General features: G+C 46.2%; 1 protein-coding gene across 2 annotated transcripts in view; it reads left to right on the top strand.

Moving 5' to 3' along the window:
• UNC45B (unc-45 myosin chaperone B) overlaps positions 1-17480 on the top strand; it is an 89879-nt gene extending 72399 nt beyond the window's left edge. For both annotated transcript variants that reach the window (XM_085649639.1, XM_085649640.1), the window contains exons 17-20: positions 2090-2205; positions 3876-3993; positions 6872-7030; positions 13329-17480. In XM_085649639.1, the coding sequence (XP_085505765.1) occupies positions 2090-2205; positions 3876-3993; positions 6872-7030; positions 13329-13589 (654 nt within the window). In that variant the 3' untranslated portion in view covers positions 13590-17480. The remainder of the gene's footprint in view (positions 1-2089; positions 2206-3875; positions 3994-6871; positions 7031-13328) is intronic.
• The last annotated feature ends 356 nt before the right edge of the window (positions 17481-17836 follow it).

The following is a 17836-nucleotide window of genomic DNA, read 5'->3' as shown; positions in this document are numbered from 1 at the left end:
CAATAAACCTTTGTACATCTGGCCCTTACTTTATTGGGTTGAAATACTTCAATTCACGTAACGTTGTCTAGGGGTTATCATGTCATCATCGTAGTAAGAAGGGATTTATCTTCTGTCCCTCACAGTGGACTCCGTCACTTCAGTAGTCTGCCACTGGCTTAAGGTTGTCGTATTCTGGGGCCGATTCCGATCCGGGTCGGAAGGGCACTGAACGCGATCCGGCCAGAAAAACTACGAGCCGTACACGTGTTTTCCTCCCCACTCGTACAGCTGTACGAGCGAGTCGGTACGATGCGAGCTACATGAAATTCACCGACTGAGTCGTTTCCGGGTCTGAACCGCTCCGTACGTCTCGGTCGTAAGCTAACCGTGGCGTGCAATGGATGCAATTCACGACCGAGCCAGTACGATGCACGTGTCGGACAGCCTGTGCGAGCCGGAGTGTCCGGCTCGCAAAAGCTCCCGAAGGCGGACTTCGGGGGTCCGTGTCGGGCCCCCCGACACCCGCAGCCGTACGACTCGCACACAGGGGAGACACATGGGTCTCCCCCACACAGGCATGTACGGAGCAGATGGCACCGACGTTACTCACTGTAGGGGCTGCACTTGTTCTAAACGTACCCATTCAGCCAATGGGAGCGCATGTACTCGCCGTACAACTTGCTCCCATTGACTTCTATGGGAGTCCGACCGAACCGAGTCCGACAGCATACGTGCGCATCGTACTCGCTCGGTCGGACTGTAGGGGTCCGGCTCGGTCGGAAAACACTCCGGATCCGACTCGGTCGGAGTGCTTTCCGACCCGGATCGGAATCGGCACCTCAGTGTGATATAAATTATCAAGTCAATATCTAACCATTCATTCAGCATCCATTCTAGATATCCTAAACAAGATGCTGTACATGCATCTTGTGTCTCTCTGTGGTCAAAATGTGGAAGTACAAAAAAATACTCACAATCCAAAGGTTATTGCAATTTTCATTATTCCTTGAGTAGGTCAATGCATAAGCATCCTGTGAAGGAATTCAGAAGTTAATCATTAAATGGTTGCTGGGTAATTAAAAATTAATTGCAAAGGGTTCTTTTTGGTTCATTGATTCGCTGAATGGTACCCATCAAGATCGCTAAGATTCTGATATTTTTTAAAACCCTTACCCAAACCCAAATGACATTAGGGGCATACTTAGATCAGTGTGATGGTAAAGCCCTTACTGGAAGGGATTACACATTAATTCCCATCCATCAATATGGATGGAAGAAAGACCCAAGCAGGCCGTTTTGCTGTATACAAGAGCACTGAGAGGTAATGTGGATATTTGAGCAAACGGGGCCAGTATCATGTGCCCTCAAAGGGGCGGAGCCTATGAGTCCTCCTTGTCATGGATAAATGGGCACCAGGGACACCCCAAAAACTCAACAGCTCTTGAGGAGACCCACAGTTGCTCCCCCAGTTTACAAGACACACATTAATACCAGCAAAAAGCTGGTCAACACGTGAGCGATGTATACCGTTGCAGTCACCTCTTTAAGGCGGATTATTATGTTGAACGGGCAATGTGAGGGAGTAGAGAGTATTTTGACTGAGAATGCCCCCAGGTTATACCTACTCGCCCATCCACTGGCAGTGACAAGCAGGTGCTCTCACTCACGGGAAATTACTACCAGCGAGAGCAACACATGTTACCTCTGCCAACCCCAAACCACGGCAGAAACTTCCACTTGGTTCTCATGTCCTACCTTTGAGGTTGCTTCTGTAAGGAGGACCTGGTGTTATACATGGAAGTCTCTTCAACTTGGTACTTATACATGTGTCACAAAGTCTGCATCAATGCACCAGTTCCATGAGTCAACAAGTGAAAGCCTGGGCATCTCTTGGCAGATTCCTGGGCCACCAAGACCTGGAGGTGAAAGCCTCTGAATCAGAGCACCAGTTCCTTCCTCCAATACACTTAGGCACTTATTATGAGGTAAGGGCTACATTCCGATCCCTGTGCCAAAGGGTTTGCTCAGGGGGTCTAAGGTTCCTGCATTTTTGTGTGTGAATCCCACGTACAATTCCATTCACTTAAAACCTGTCTTTGTTCCTCAGGTGTACGAGGTTGTGCGGCCGCTAGTCAGTCTGCTGAACACAGAACGGGATGGCATGCAAAACTTTGAGGCTCTCTTAGGTCTAACAAATTTTGCGGGAAAAAGTGACAAATTACGGTGAGTAACTACTGTCTTTAAAAACTGTTATTGATATGCAAAGTGGAGAGATTTCTGTATGCACAGCTTTGGCACATCAGCTCAAAATTCTCATTAGAATGTTAGACGTGGCATCCAAATATGATGCTCACCCTCCAATCAGTGATGCCGGGGTGCAACCTTCCAAGTGACAAAGGTAGGATGTAGTTTCCAAGTTGTGGTCAAAGGGGAAGAGTGGGATCAGGCTTTCAGTGAAGGACCTGTGACTCAACCCAGCCTTAGCGTAGGGTCATCGATTTGTCACAACATCAGTAGTCAGTCATCTTTGATAATTGGGCGACACCTCCAAAAACAGTAACTACATAGTGAACTTGAGATTGTATTCAAGTTTTTCTTTACAACCAGAATGCACACCCTAAGAAGTCTTGTCCAAATTCTAACATGTTCCGAAAACCACTCAAGATCATTTATGATTGGCCGGTGTTTCTAAAAACAGAAAGGGAAGATATGAGAAGCCTTCTTTAGACCAAGCAATAAAACAGCTGTAATGAAAAAATTCAGGTTAAGCTAGAAAAATCTCTGATGGAAACATTTGACGGTCTGTGTGACTTGAGAAACAGTATGCCACAGAATCCAATAATATGGTTATGCACACATAACTCCAATATCGACTACCAGCGTTATCATCAAGGTAAACATACATAGGGAAGTATAAAGTTAATCTACTTAACCTCCCTTGTCTATATTGTGGATTTGATATAAATTCGGATTATTAAAACGTAAATATTGCAATAAAACACACTGTAAGCAGTGAGGCCCCCATTATCATTTCCTTGGCCTCATCATCGCCAGCCGCTTGAATGATGAATCTCGTCTCTCTACACCTATCCAGAAATTGCCTGCCTTTAGGATAGTTGCAAAAGTGGCCGATGTTCCTGCCAACATTGCTGTGTATATTGACCACTGAATGGTTGCAAAAGGGGGATGGCTTTTATTCATGGATGAACTCAGCTGTATAGAAACTAGTCCCATGTGAGCACAGAAAGATATGGTGCGTGCCAGACCAAGGTTGAGACAAGGATATGGGGCTCACCAGGACTTAAAATCCTAGGAACCTAATATTAATTAAACTTTTTCTGCAACTCATCCAGTGCTATAGCAAGGGCGCAGTGGGCCTTAATGCAGGGATGGAAATGGACCCCTTAACCCCAGTTGGATATGAACAAACTGCTGTTATTTGGGTGAAGGGGGCCCCTCACACCCCTGTGTCCTGGTAGTACTGCATCTGCTGCATAATTGATAGCTACGTCTATCTGCTGCATAATTGATAGCTTCGTCTGACTCCATCAGAAAATAGCCAATATTACCCTTGAAGGCTCAATCACAGGAAATGTATTTTATGGTGTTAGTATAGTGGAAATAAACTACTTGACATGCATAATTTATTTTAACCAGAACCAACCTGAAGAATGGTAACCACTATATAATGGGCATGCATTCCTCTAAGATTTTTGTAAATTATGTATTGCATTTCAGTGCAGATTTGAGTCAGTGTCGGGGACTTGCTGGCCAACTAGATTGTCGCACTGTCTTAGTTAAAAGGTTACATTGAGCTTATGTTAATTCCTTGCACACTGTTTATGCTCTAGTCCTGTGTATTGATCACTGTTCATCATATTTGGAATCTGCAGGCAAAAGATCATCAAAGAAAAAGCAATTCCAGACATAGAAAACTACATGTTTGAGAACCACGAACAGATACGACTGGCAGCCACAGAGTGCATGTGCAACTTGGTGATAAACAAAGAGGTGAGAGGAGACCGCAGTGTGTATGCAGATTGGAGGGGAGAGAGGAATGATGAGTTACTGTAGACAAGTAAGGCCAAGATGGTAGAGACAACAGTGGGGGTTAGTCTGAGTCTGGAGGTGAGTTGAAGGGTAAGGGCAGTCACTGTGTCAGTCTGTACGATTCAGTGGAAGAGAAAAACAATTCGTACTGTAAGTGAACGGAATGGTGAAAGACATTAGGAATATCAATCAATTTATAAGACTGATTTTATAAGAAGGCATATGCAGTCACAGAGTGGGTGCCCGATATATAGATACAAGGTGATATAGGAAATATATGTAGCAGGACAGAGGAGAGAGAATTCTCAGTCTTGATGTGAGCTGCGACTGAGCTCCCAAACTGCCCAAAAATGCAGGGCCCATATGGGTAAATCTGCTTTCCTTAATGGTATCCCGACTTGCCTCTAGTGACTTGAGGGCATATTTACATCGGATGGACAGATGCGTGTCGCATCCCCCGTCGTAAAGGCGGAGCATTGCTGGAGTCGCGTAGCAAGCGCAACGCGGCTCCAGCAAGGCTCGGGGGCACCCTATGCCTAACATGCTGCATCACTCCTTGTGCCTGCTTCAAGCAGGCGCAGGGTTTTGACACAGCATGGCCGTAAAAGGGACTCAGTGAAATCTTGTAGATTACACTGCGTCATGTTTACAAGGTGTACCTGCTTTACAACGTGACGCATCTTCATAAATGCGTCACGTTGACAATAGGGCGCAACGTGGTGCAAGGTTTACGCCACCGCTGCGTCACAGAGGTGACACAACGGCAGCGCAAATGAGGTGCAAGGGGCTTGTAAATCTGCCCCCTTATATCTAGATACATGTCCATCAGGTGTTTTGACTAATTGGACCAACCAAGCAACTATCAAGGTAAAGGGCCAGATGTACAAGAAATCAATTTGCAAAAAGTGGTCACAGATTGCTCACTGACTTTATATGGATCAATTCTGATTTTGTGAAATGCCCTTTGTACTGTTAGGTTGGTTCACAAAATAACCATTGCGAGTGGGTCGCAGATCGACCTACCTCATCAATATTCACGAGGTAGGACGCAAATTGCAACTCACTCAAATTGGATGCACTCACGGGGATGGGGGCCTGCTGGGGTCAGTATGTCTGTGATCACCTTTTAATAAAGTACTTTTTTTAATGCAGTTTAAGGGAAACGTCTGAATTTAGGCAAAAAAAGTACGTAAAAAAAAGTTTAAGAGTTGATACAGGTCCTTTGAACGACTGCCCAATGGCAAACTTTTTTTTTTCATTCACAAAGGGGATGTGGACCCACACAGACCCCTTCTAGTATGCAAATGGGTTATCACCTCCTTTGAGGAGTCAGTAACTTATCAATGGTTTGTGACAAAATTGGAGACGTAAACCATTGATACATAGCATTCCAAATTGCAACTTGAAAGGGATGCCCTAAATTTGTCCCTTCCAAATTGTGATTCACAAAGCACTTGAATTTCAAAATGGGTATAGTAAATTAAAAAAGTAATTTAGCAAATCCTAATTGGCTTTGTGCATCCGGCTTAAACAAAGTAAAAGTCAAAGTTTATCTAGCACATGATTTTACTAAGTCAAATAATAAAAAATGAAGCAAATCTGAGTTTCAAATGTTATAAAACAGTGGGGGCTGTGCATATATTTTTTAACACATTTGTATTGTTTTAGTTTTTAATATTTTTTAAACCTAACTTTAATATTTTAGTTTTGTATATTTGCTGTATTGTTTATTTTTTTTAGTTGTACCTTATTATATATATTTGAAATTGAATGTTTTAAAAAAGTTATTTAAAAAAATATATGATTTTGATATTTGTTATATTTACCTTTTATAATATTTATTTTGTTATAATATGTTATTAACTTTATATTTTAAATGTTAGTAATAAGTTGATACATTTGTAAAAAATATATTTTTGTATTTATTTTAACAATATTGTTTACAACAATATTTTGTCGCAATAGTTTTTGTATTTTACATTATAAGTGTAGGGTTCTGAATATTGTGAAATGTCAAATAGTTCACAAACAGCTCCGGTCATACTTAGGAAGTTTCCTACTTCACATAATTGATTAGGTAACCAACTCTTCCCCATCCACTGGGTAGATCAGCTTATTTAGAAGAAAGTCTTGGTGTCTAGAAATTACTTCAAATTTATATCTGATGAATAAGCAACTACTCAGTTTCCGAAGGTTGCTGAAAATTCATATTTTCAAATACATCAGCCCAAAACATTGGCTTATCAGCTGTTCCTTTGCTGGAGACATTTGGAAATACTCAGGAAGTGTTCCCACAAAGTGGTGAGGGGTACCATAAAATGACTGAACTCTACCCCTGTACCAACATGTTCTAAAAGTGAACGCGGTATTCCTGTGTTAATGCCATAAGCTGTCTAGCTAAGTGGTTGGAAAGCCCTATCCCTGTGTCAAACATATGAGCCTAAAAGCAGCAGATGAAAAACCTCTGTATACCTTTTCAAAATAACTATTCATCTAGTCCAATAGGCTAAACGTTTAGTACTCAAATCCTAATTCCAGAAGACATTGAAACCTTGGAGCAAAAATGATCTCTACCCGTGTACCAATCCCTGTGTCATCCTCTCCTAGATACAAAAGGCACTATGTCCAGTGCCACTCAACTGTCTTTCAGCCCTAGAGGAGAGATGCTCAGTGCCCCAGTGCCGATATATAGCCCTCCATGTTTAAATGTAACGTATCCCTGTCTATGTGTCACCTCAAGAGTGGTTTATGTAGAGGGAAATTGATTTGTATCCTTGTGCCAATCCCCAGAGATGTAATACTCTGTCGCTGAGTAAATAACATTTCTGCTTCATTGTAGGTGCAAGAGCGATTCCTGGAGGAAGGTAATGACCGGATGAAACTGATGGTGCTGCTGTGCAGTGAGGAAGATGAGGAGAAGCTCCAGCGTGCCGCCGCCGGTGCTCTTGCCATGCTCACCTCCTCTCAGAAGAAGCTGTGCTTCAAAATGACTGAAGTGGTAAGCAAGAAGTGCACACATCCCAGCTGGGCAATTACAGAGAAAATGTCTCAATCGCCTTGTTGGCACTGCACAGGATTCAGACATGGGAGGAGATCTGGTGCCCCACACACCCCCAACAGCACCACTGCTGACTGCATAGACGAGGGTATAGATTGTTTGTTGAAAATGTTCATGACATTTTTGCTAATGGCTCAAAGGCATACTCTACGCCAAGAAATCGCCAGATTTACATAGATGATCAATGAAGGCAAACAACATGCTTAATCACCTCCATCTTCAAAGGGCTGAAGGACAGTGAATGGCACTGGACTGACCTGACTGAATGAGGCCAAGTCAGAAGGGATCTGTGTCTGTCTGGACCTGTGGTGGGGGTACAGTTGTTCATAAGTAACATCGAAAAGCATTGGGTCAACCATTGAGCATCCTACCGCTAAACTTCCTTGTATGGAGGAAGCTGAAGAACACTTTCAGCACACGACTGATTCACTTACAGCCTGGAGGTGCCCAGTACCGAGGCTGGGTTCAGGGCGTGACACCGCACCGGCTGCACAGCAGATGACCTAGAGTAGTTGACAGGCAGTTTCCCTGTGATCTTCATGGTTATGAAATGAATTGCCAAGGATTGTTGTAGTACCTGATTAATTATAAGTGAGTGGTGCCCGCCCCTTTAGGAGATGCCCTCCTGCCTGCGAAGAGAAGGCAGCTGGTTGCAACCTGTTCACATTTGTTCCCCACTATTTCTGCCAGTTGGGAAGGTCTGCGGTGGTGTGCACGTCTCCCCTTTGTGCTTTCCAGTGCCTCAGCGGGGATGATGCCTTCTCAAAGGTATGACTAGGCTTTCGTACTCTTCTCTGCGAGGAAACACGCAACGCCTCAAATTGCAATTTTTTTCTGCCTTGCTGTCCCTTGAATTCTACTTCTTATCGAATGTTGTACACCTGCCCTTGTGCATCTCTTTGTGTCACCGCATGCGGTGTGATGGCAGACGCCCGAACAAGGATGAGAAGCCGTCCTGGCTTCTCCTTTCAGGCTGGTGCTGCCCCGTCTTGGATGTAAGTGACAGGCTGGAGCTGCCAGGTCCATGCAGGTGACTGCTAGGAGGGTGCTGCCTGTTTATGAATCTGATTGTTTTATGAGTACTTTCTCCGCATTGGCTTTGAATGGTCAGCCACTCTCGCCAGCTCCACGACTGTAAGAGCCAGCCTTGCAGAGTCTCTGTCATTGCTGTGGCTGGTACTTGCTGTCTTTACCTGCAAGGATGGCCCTGCCTCATCCATAGCTGCAGGCTGTCAGGCATATAGTGCCCGCATAGCAGGTGTTACAGCTCAGCTAGGGCTACGCACTTCAGGACTGTGGCTGCTATGCTGGTTTGACCCACATCACGGTCCCAGAATGTTACTGCCCGCTGTATGACTCTATAAGTAAGGCTGACGCAGCTTTTCATATACGAAGAACAATTATTGTGTTTTTTGCGAACGGCTGTTTTGTTCCAGAAGCTTCTTTTAATAAATTCAAACTACCTTTTTGAAAAAGATGCCTAAATGAGTTTGTTAGTGAAGCTAATCTACAACAATGACTGTCACGGCCCTGGTAAGTGGCGCGGTTATATTTAAATAATATATGTATAAGCATATGCAGTGCAGGCAGCAACAAAAACGACAGTACGCACTCTGACACTGGTATGGGCCGGAAGGTCACGAGCGACCCCGGCCCCTTTATTTAAGCTCTCTGGCCACGCCTGGCCAGAGAGTGATACATTGTGTGAAGGTCCTTCCGGGCCGGCCGAAGTGCCTTGAACGACTAGACCGTTACAATGACATACATCAGTTCTAGGAATCAGAGCTAAGGTATGTCATTGGGAAAGAGTGTAAACTACTTAGGATACATGGTATTCGGATATACTCGGGAACTAAAGATTCTCTGATCTGCCCTTTGTAAGATAGATGGCAGCTTAAAAGTGGTATGTTCACATGAATCGCTAGCAACTGTAGGCTGCAGGTAGGATGACCAACTCACTTCTGAGAAAAATCCTCACAGTTGCTTGCGATGATGTGCCTCAGTGCGCCACCCTAACCCATGGTCAGATTTTCATTGGTAGGGAGTACTGGAAGCTGTCTTCTTGTCCTTTACTCTTCCAGTGGTCCAGGTGTACAAGAGCCGTCACATTTTCAATGAAGCTGGCGTCTGTCGCGAACTAACAAGTCGAATGTTCAATAATAAAAGCTGAATCAATTTGAAAAAACAATTACAATGAAAACATAACAATTGTAAATCTCATTCCTTGTTAGGGAAGATAGTTCTACTATTAAAGCAGAAAAAAAGATTTGACGAGACAAAGGTAGAGAAAGGGTTAACAGGAGGAACTGTGGTTCAGTAGAGGGACTCTAGGGACAAGGGAGCAGCTGGTGACCACCCCCACCCACTACGCCGGACACACACTCGACCCCGTCTTCTCATCCAGCAAGGACATCACCTTCAGCCACGCCACCGGACTCCACTGGACGGACCACAGCTGCGTCCACTTCAGCTTCAGAAGGACCACGATCCACCACCACCAGCAACAGGTTGCACGCAGAAGCTGGAACAAGATCACAGCCGACCAGCTCGCGACTTCCCTGAGCATGAACCCACCCACCAGCACAACGAACCCCAGCGAAGCGGCCACCAACCTCACGAAGTGGATCAGCGACTGCGCAGACGACCTCGCCCCTCTGAGGACCCCTCCTAGCAGACCCGGCAGCAAGAAAGCCCCTTGGTTCACCGACGAACTCAAGAGCTCCAAGAAGAACTGCAGAGCCCTCGAGAAAGCCTGGCGCAAAGACCCAACACCGGACAACATGACTGCACTCAAGCTCGCCACCCGAAAACACCACCAACTGATCCACGCCACCAAGAAAACTGCATTCAAGGAACGCTTGGACAACAACGCACACAACAGCAAGGAACTTTTCAACATCGTTAAAGAGCTCTCCAACCCCAACGCCAGAAACAACGACATCACCCCTTCGCAAGATCTCTGCAACTCCCTCGCCTACTACTTCCACAACAAGATCGCGGACATACACAACAGCTTCAGCACTCAACCGACGCACGCCACGACCGAACCAGCGCCCCCCACCACCAACCTCCGCGCCTGGACCCCGATCAGCACCGAAGACACCGTCCGCACGATGAACTCCATCCACTCCGGATCTCCGTCCGACCCCTGCCCTCACCACGTCTTCAACAAGGCCGACACTGTCATCGCACCCTACCTGCGGGACATCATCAACACCTCCTTCAACACCGCTACCTTCCCGGAGAGCTGGAATCACGACGAACTCAGCGCTCTACTTAAGAAACCATCAGCCGACCCCACCGACCTCAAGAACTACCGCCCCATCTCGCTGCTCTCGTTTCCTGCAAAAGTCACCGAGAAGACCGTCAACAAGCAGCTGGCCGCCTTCCTCGAGACGAACGGATCCCTCGACCTCTCGCAGTCTGGCTTCCGGGCCAACCACAGCACCGAGACCGCCCTGATCGCAGCCACCGATGACATCCGATCCCTGCTCGACAACGGAGAAACAGCGGCCCTCATCCTCCTAGACCTCTCCGCGGCTTTCGACACTGTCTGCCACCGTACCCTAGTACAGCGCCTCAGCAACGTCGGAATCCAGGAGAAGGCACTGGAGTGGATCATCTCCTTCCTCGCCGGAAGGACACAGAGAGTCCGCCTCCCCCCGTTCAGATCAGAAGCCACCGAAGTCATCTGCGGCGTTCCATTAAGGCTCCTCGCTCAGCCCTACCCTCTTCAACGTCTACATGAACCCCCTCGCAGCCATCGCACGCCAGCACAACCTCAACATCATCTCCTACGCCGACGACACCCAGCTGATCCTCTCCCTCACCAACGACCCCGTCACCGCCAGAGCCAACCTACATGAAGGGATGAAAGAGGTAGCCGAATGGATGAAGAACAGCCGCCTGAAACTGAACTCGGACAAGACGGAAGTCCTCATTCTGGGATCTTCACCCTCCGCCTGGGACGACTCCTGGTGGCCCCCCGCCCTAGGCAGCGCACCCAAACCGACAGACCACGCACGCAACCTGGGCGTCATCCTGGACTCCTCCCTCTCCATGACCAGACAAGCCAACGCCGTCTCCTCGACGTGCTTCAACATCCTGCGCATGCTACGAAAGATCTTCCGGTGGATCCACACCGAGACCAGGAAGACGGTCACCCAGGCCCTCGTCACCAGCCGACTGGACTACGGCAACTCCCTCTACGCCGGAACCACCGCCAAACTCCAGAAGAGGCTCCAGCGGATCCAGAACACCTCAGCACGACTCATCCTGGACATCCCCCGTCGCAACCACATCTCCGGACACCTGAGAGACCTGCACTGGCTCCCGGTCAACAAAAGAATCACCTTCTGTCTCCTCACCCACGCACACAAAGCCCTACACAACCAAGGCCCAAGATACCTCAACAGCCGCCTCAACTTCTACGCTCCCAAACGCCAGCTTCGATCGACCGGCCATGCCCTCGCCGCCGTCCCCCGCATCCGAAGAGCCACCACAGGGGGAAGGTCCTTCTCCTACCTCGCCGCCAAGACTTGGAACTCCCTCCCGACCCACCTCCGCCTGACCCAGGACCACCTCGCCTTCAGGAAGCAGCTCAAGACCTGGCTGTTCAAGCAGTAGCAGACCCCCCTCCCCTAGCGCTTGAGACCCTCCGGGTGAGTAGTGCGCTTTATAAATGCCTCTATTGATTGATTGATTGATTGAGTGCCAAAAAAGGAGAAATTAACTAATTTTGGAGATGGGTGACATAGGGTGGTTGTTGGAGGCTGTTCCTTCCAAAAAACAAGGGAAGAAGGGGATGAGACAGAGATAAAAGGAAGATGGGAGAGAAAAAAGGATCGATTGATGAGGATTGGATGTCTTTGGGTCACCCCTGGAGCAGAGATTGTAAATGAGTGTGTCACTTGAAGTGGGAAGGGATACATGATGTAGGAAAAAGGATCTATTAATACTTTCGACATAAACCAACCCAGGGCAGCCATTTTCAAGAATATTGTGATTTACACTTTAAAGAAAGCATGTAAAGACAATTGTGAAAAACAGACCTGCTATGAATTCGTTTCTATGTTCTAGTAAATAGCATCAGTCTTAAAAATCAATTAAACAGTTTACGTAAATGGTTTCCCAGAATTGGTACTCTATGAATTTTTTATTCCAAGAAATTAACATAATCCTTTTTAAAAGGCTGGCTAACTCCCCAGTGGCGTAGCAAGGTTAGGTGGTACCTGGTGCAGAAAATTTCTTGTCACCCCCGGCTTGACAAAACGGCAAAAATATGTGTTGAAAACCTATATTTTTGCCATTTTGTCACCCTTCTCAGTGATGACACCCGGGGTGGCCCACACCCACCGCACCCCCCTTTCCTACACCACTGTAAATCCCAAGTGTGTGCACTATTGGTACCGTCACATGGTATAAAATGATAAAAGTGATTTGGTCTCACTGAAACTTAGAGAAGGGTTCATGCTTAACATCATCCTGTCTTCTGTCTAAAGTCATTGAGTGGAAAGTTGACTGGTGGCACCGGTATCACCAGGGGTACCTATCGAGCACCCATTTCTAAATGTATTTGCATAGTGGGGACACTGTTCTCTAGGCTGGAATACAGGCGGACAGCCGTATGTCTCCCTGTGGGGTGTTGTGGTGCCTCAAAAGTGCAAAGGGGAGGTTCTGTTTCTCCTACTGCATATTCAGTGTTGTCACCAGGGGGTACCCTGTTTGCTCACATCCATTGCCTGTATCTTGATTGAGTGAGTTCCAATGGGCAGGGTCATTTAACCCATTATTGTTAGATTAACATTAATAGCCAGCCTTGTGCACCTAGAGAACACCTGAAAGTAAATATAAATTTAGATAAACAGATGTAATGAGGGCACAGGCATACGTTTTACTGTAATCTAACACTCAACTTAGTAAGGAATTGATGTTGTTGACTATTTGCAGTGCTCACTGTTCTTTTCCTTAAGAAACAGGCAGTGTGAATGATTGCGTACAGCCCCTGGTATAAAGAGGGATATGATCCCTAGTGAGACACTGTTTTTTTTAATAAATGCCACGTTATTGCAGCTGTCATGCTGATGGCCATGTTGGGCCATTGAATGGCATTACCTGCAAGCAGTATTATTTCCTAAAGGCAATGGTGGGGATTGTTATTTTTAATTAATTCAAAGTCCTGGTCTAGAACTTGGTCAATGTAGCATCGTCTTATTGTGACTGTTTAATTCCCTTGCAGACAAGCCAATGGGTGGAAATCATGCAACGGCTGTGCCTGAGCGAGGATCTGCAGGTGCAGCATCGCGGAGTGGTGATCGCCTACAACCTGATCAACGCTGACAAGGAGCTGGCCAAGAAGCTGGTGGAATGTGAGATGCTGGAGATCCTGACAGTCATAGGCAAGCAGGAGGACAACCCCAAGAAGCAGCACATCATCAACGTGGCACGCGAAGCCTTGATCAAATGCATGGATTACGGGCTCATTAAGCCCGTCTCCTAAGCGTACAAAGGATCGATTCATCTAGCACCATTCCCAGGACCCTGCAGGGCTTGTTGGACTCTGACGACAATCTGCTTTTTACGTGCACCAAAGAAACTGTGAAAGACAGGCACTTTCTGACTGTGACCCCTCGGTGAGGGAGAAGACTTTTATAGTGTAACACCATAAAGTAAATTCAAATCTATGCACCTAACTAGAAACCAACACAACTGCTATCCAAACAAAATCAGCCTCCGGGCCTATTCTGTATGGGTCACACTGAACTGGCTCCAAAAGGTGTCATCAATGAGGAAGCATCAGTATTTGCCATGCACGGAGTTGAACACGTGTTCTTTGTCACTGTATTTGTTTAATGCCATTGATAACGTATTACATTTAACCATGACTCTGGATGAATCAAGGGGTCCAAAAGGTCCCATCTAGACCGTTCCTAGTCATGTCATGTCCAAACAGCTGCCATGTCACCCACCTTACCTCTCACCTATCCGCCTAGGTTTCTCCAGAGTGGAAGCTCTCCGCTCCTTCACACATGTGCCACAGAACAGCACATCTTGGATATCAGACTCTAGATGACTGGAGCAGAGTGACCGCCCTTGTTATGCTTATGCTCACACTTCCTCCCTGGCCTTCTCTGGGCAGTCTGTACTGCAGTGACATAGTTTGTCACCTGGAAGCATCAAATTCACCATCAACAAATAAAGACTGGTTGATTATTTTCGTCCAAAGATTATGAGTGGTTACCTCCTGGAGGCAAAGTACTCATTTCCATCAGTGAGGGTCTCCCGGCAGGCAGAGCCCCTGCCACAACCCCTCAGTTGAAAGAAGTTTTCTTGCTTCTTCACATATAGCGCTTAAAGTTATCATTTAGTCTGTTTCTATGCACTCAGAAATTGTAGCAGAAAAAGAGACCAGCACATGGACATTCAGTAATTTCCTCGCAGTGAGGCAATGTGGCTACTCAGGAAGTGGACATCTGAGCAATTAGACATCTCCATGCAGCTGCAGTCCCAAATTGGAGCCTAGAACACAGGCTGCTACATGGGGGAGCAGAACTCTCAGAAGTAGCCAGGGCTTTACTCTGGTTTATTCAGCAAGTACCTTTGCACACCCAGAACCTCAAAAGTACATATGTGAATTATCCACAATCATTTCAGAGGCACACTAAACCACTAAAAAACTGCTCTGTTATTCCAGGTCAGTTTCTCATTTTACTGCAGATCAGATCTCATCATCCCCCACATATATGGTAATATTAATTTGCTAGGACAGGGGTTCTAAACATTTCCACTTCTGTGGACCCCCGCTTAATCATTACTGGAGTCTGGGGACCCCGCTCAATCATAATTGGTATCCGGATGACACCATCCTAAGCAATTTCGATGATTTAAACCACAAAACAATACCCCAAAAATATGGAAACAAACATTTATCAAACAAATACACAAATGATTAAGGGGCAGATCTACAAGGAAGTGCCTCAGCGTGGCACCACAAACCCTCTGGCTGCACCACGCTGTGGCACCTCCCGAAGCACAGGGATGTGACATATTTACAAGAATATGTCGCATCTCTGAGCTTCCCCCTGCGCTGGCGCACAAACTGCAGCCATGCGCTGGCGCAGACACCCTTGCACCATGGTGCAAGGATGCCTGCGTCGCGGGGAGATTGTTTTTGTGCAGGAAGGGGTACCTTCCTGCACAAAAAGAATCACTACAGGCATTTTCCTCTTTCAATGTGTGCTGTAGAATGCAGCACGCATTGAAAGAGGAAAAAACGAGGAGAAATTAAAACATTTCTCCTCGTTGCGGCCTCCTGGGGAGGCGTAGCATTCAGATGCATCTTCAGATTTACGATTTCTCGTAAATCTGGAGATGTGTCTTGTTCCATGGGTGTTGCGTGGGAACACCCACAGCAAAACCCATGGAACACCCCTTCAACGCAAAGTGCTGAGTGTCAAGGGGCCGTATTTAAAAGGAGAGGAAAAGTCACACAGGGTGGCTTTTCCTCTCCTTGTAAATATGAAGGAGCCCCCTGTGCTACCTGTACGTCATGAAAAGTGACGTACTGGTGGCACAGGGGGCTTAAATCTGCCCCTAAATATTTTATTTTGCTCACGAATATATTCAGTTCCTATATTCACTTTGATGCACTTGCACTGCTCCCACACACCAATATGGGGATAACAGTTTTTAGCCTCCATTTTCAAATTGCTTTACATTTACATGACGTTATAAAATGTTCACTTTTATATTTGCTTCTTGATTTATATACACATGAATGTGTCAATATTATTTTTGAAGCAGCCGCATACCCCTGAGTAGGTGTCGCGGACCCCAGGTTATGAACCGCTGAGCTAAGACCCCTCTCTTGCAGCCCCAATGGTACCGGGAGGCTGAAGCTGCAGAGGGAACAACAGGCATCCTAAACCCTGAAAGAAGCTTTCTGCAGCCAACACTCCAAAATGAGTGGCATCACTGTTTCATGGCTCATGAACATGTTGGCAACATTATCGGCCTGCCTACCGTCTGCCCCTCAAACGGGCTCTGAGAGTGCCCCTCCGGCTGCAAAGAGTGTACCTCCTGCAAAGAGTGTACCTCCTACAAAGAGTGCACCTCCTGCAAAGAGTGCACCTCCTGCAAAGAGTTTACCTCCTGCAAAGAGTGTACCTCTCCTGCAAAGAGTGTACCTCCTACAAAGAGTGTACCTCCTGCAAAGAGTGCACCTCCTGCAAAGAGTGTACCTCCTGCAAAGAGTGCACCTCCTACAAAGAGTGTACCTCCTGCAAAGAGTGTACCTCCTGCAAAGAGTTTACCTCCTGCAAAGAGTGTACCTCTCCTGCAAAGAGTGTACCTCCTACAAAGAGTGTACCTCCTGCAAAGAGTGCACCTCCTGCAAAGAGTGTACCTCCTGCAAAGAGTGCACCTCCTACAAAGAGTGTACCTCCTGCAAAGAGTGCACCTCCTGCAAAGAGAGTACCTCCTGCAAAGAGAGTACCTCCTGCAAAGAGTGTACCTCCTACAAAGAGTGTACCTCCTGCAAAGAGTGCACCTCCTACAAAGAGTGTACCTCCTGCAAAGAGTGCACCTCCTGCAAAGAGTGTACCTCCTACAAAGAGTGCACCTCCTGCAAAGAGTGCACCTCCTGCAAAGAGTGTACCTCCTGCAAAGAGTGCACCTCCTGCAAAGAGTGTAGTTGCAAAGAAGCCTCTCCAGCTCTTAAAAGATGCCCCCAGCTCAAACTCTTTACCACTGAAACATCACTCAAAAGACTTGATGCATTGCACAGAGGTCCCCTGATATTGAAGTAAATCATCACTGAGATTCGTATGTTACATATGTACATATACATGCAATTCACTAGGGCCCCTCATCCCAACTGCCCTCTTCCATGCCTTATTTTCTTATCATTTCTATAGCCCCTTCGACCATTAAAGCAGCATCGGAACGCTTTATGGAACCACCAACATAAGTCCTTCTGGCCAACCTTCTTACTTTTGCAGGGAGTTTAATCTTGAACTGCTCCTGCTGCAAATAAATAAAAACACACAAAAATTCAAAGCCAGATTCAGACTTCAACTGGTGGTCTTTACACCCCTTCCATATCCGATCCGCTCTGTGTGTCAACCCAAAGGTAGTCCCCAGGTGTACAGGTATCTAGTCTTTCGGGAGCCTGCGGCTTCTGGAAACTGTTTACATATCATAGGGAAAAACCAAGCAGGACCCACAGTAAAAGTGCCAACTCTTACACTAAAGTTTGTATCCAGCACATAATATTTATTTCCAAATACCACCTTTTTAGAAAGTGTGTCTCGTGGTCTGTTTTGTATGATTTTCTGATGTGTGGATGTATATGAAATGTTCAAACTGAAATAAAAATGAATTATGACTTTCAGATTTTGCTTGTGTATTTATAGGAAAACGTACACACTTATGAAAGGGACCGTTCTTAACATTGACCACAAACCCACAAGTGTCACAGGTGCCTCTAAAAGTGATGACACTGCAGTCAATGACACCACTTAAAGGTCTAATAATTCTAGTACTTCATTTAATCATTACCTCTTCAGCTGAATAGGAGAAACGCATCTAACACATAGATGGGTGATTGGATAGTCTGAAAGTGCAAACCATTTACATGGTACTGCGGATTTCAGTGATAGGATTTTGTACCAACCTGTGATATTTGTGTCTGTTTTCTTTCCACAAAGCATAAAAGTTCAAAAACTGTTACAACTATCACGATTATAA

The sequence above is a fragment of the Triturus cristatus genome, chromosome 3_2 (genome assembly GCF_964204655.1).
Source record: "Triturus cristatus chromosome 3_2, aTriCri1.1, whole genome shotgun sequence".
NCBI classification, from domain to species: Eukaryota; Metazoa; Chordata; class Amphibia; order Caudata; family Salamandridae; genus Triturus; species Triturus cristatus.
This window is presented reverse-complemented; position numbering and strand designations above follow the sequence as displayed.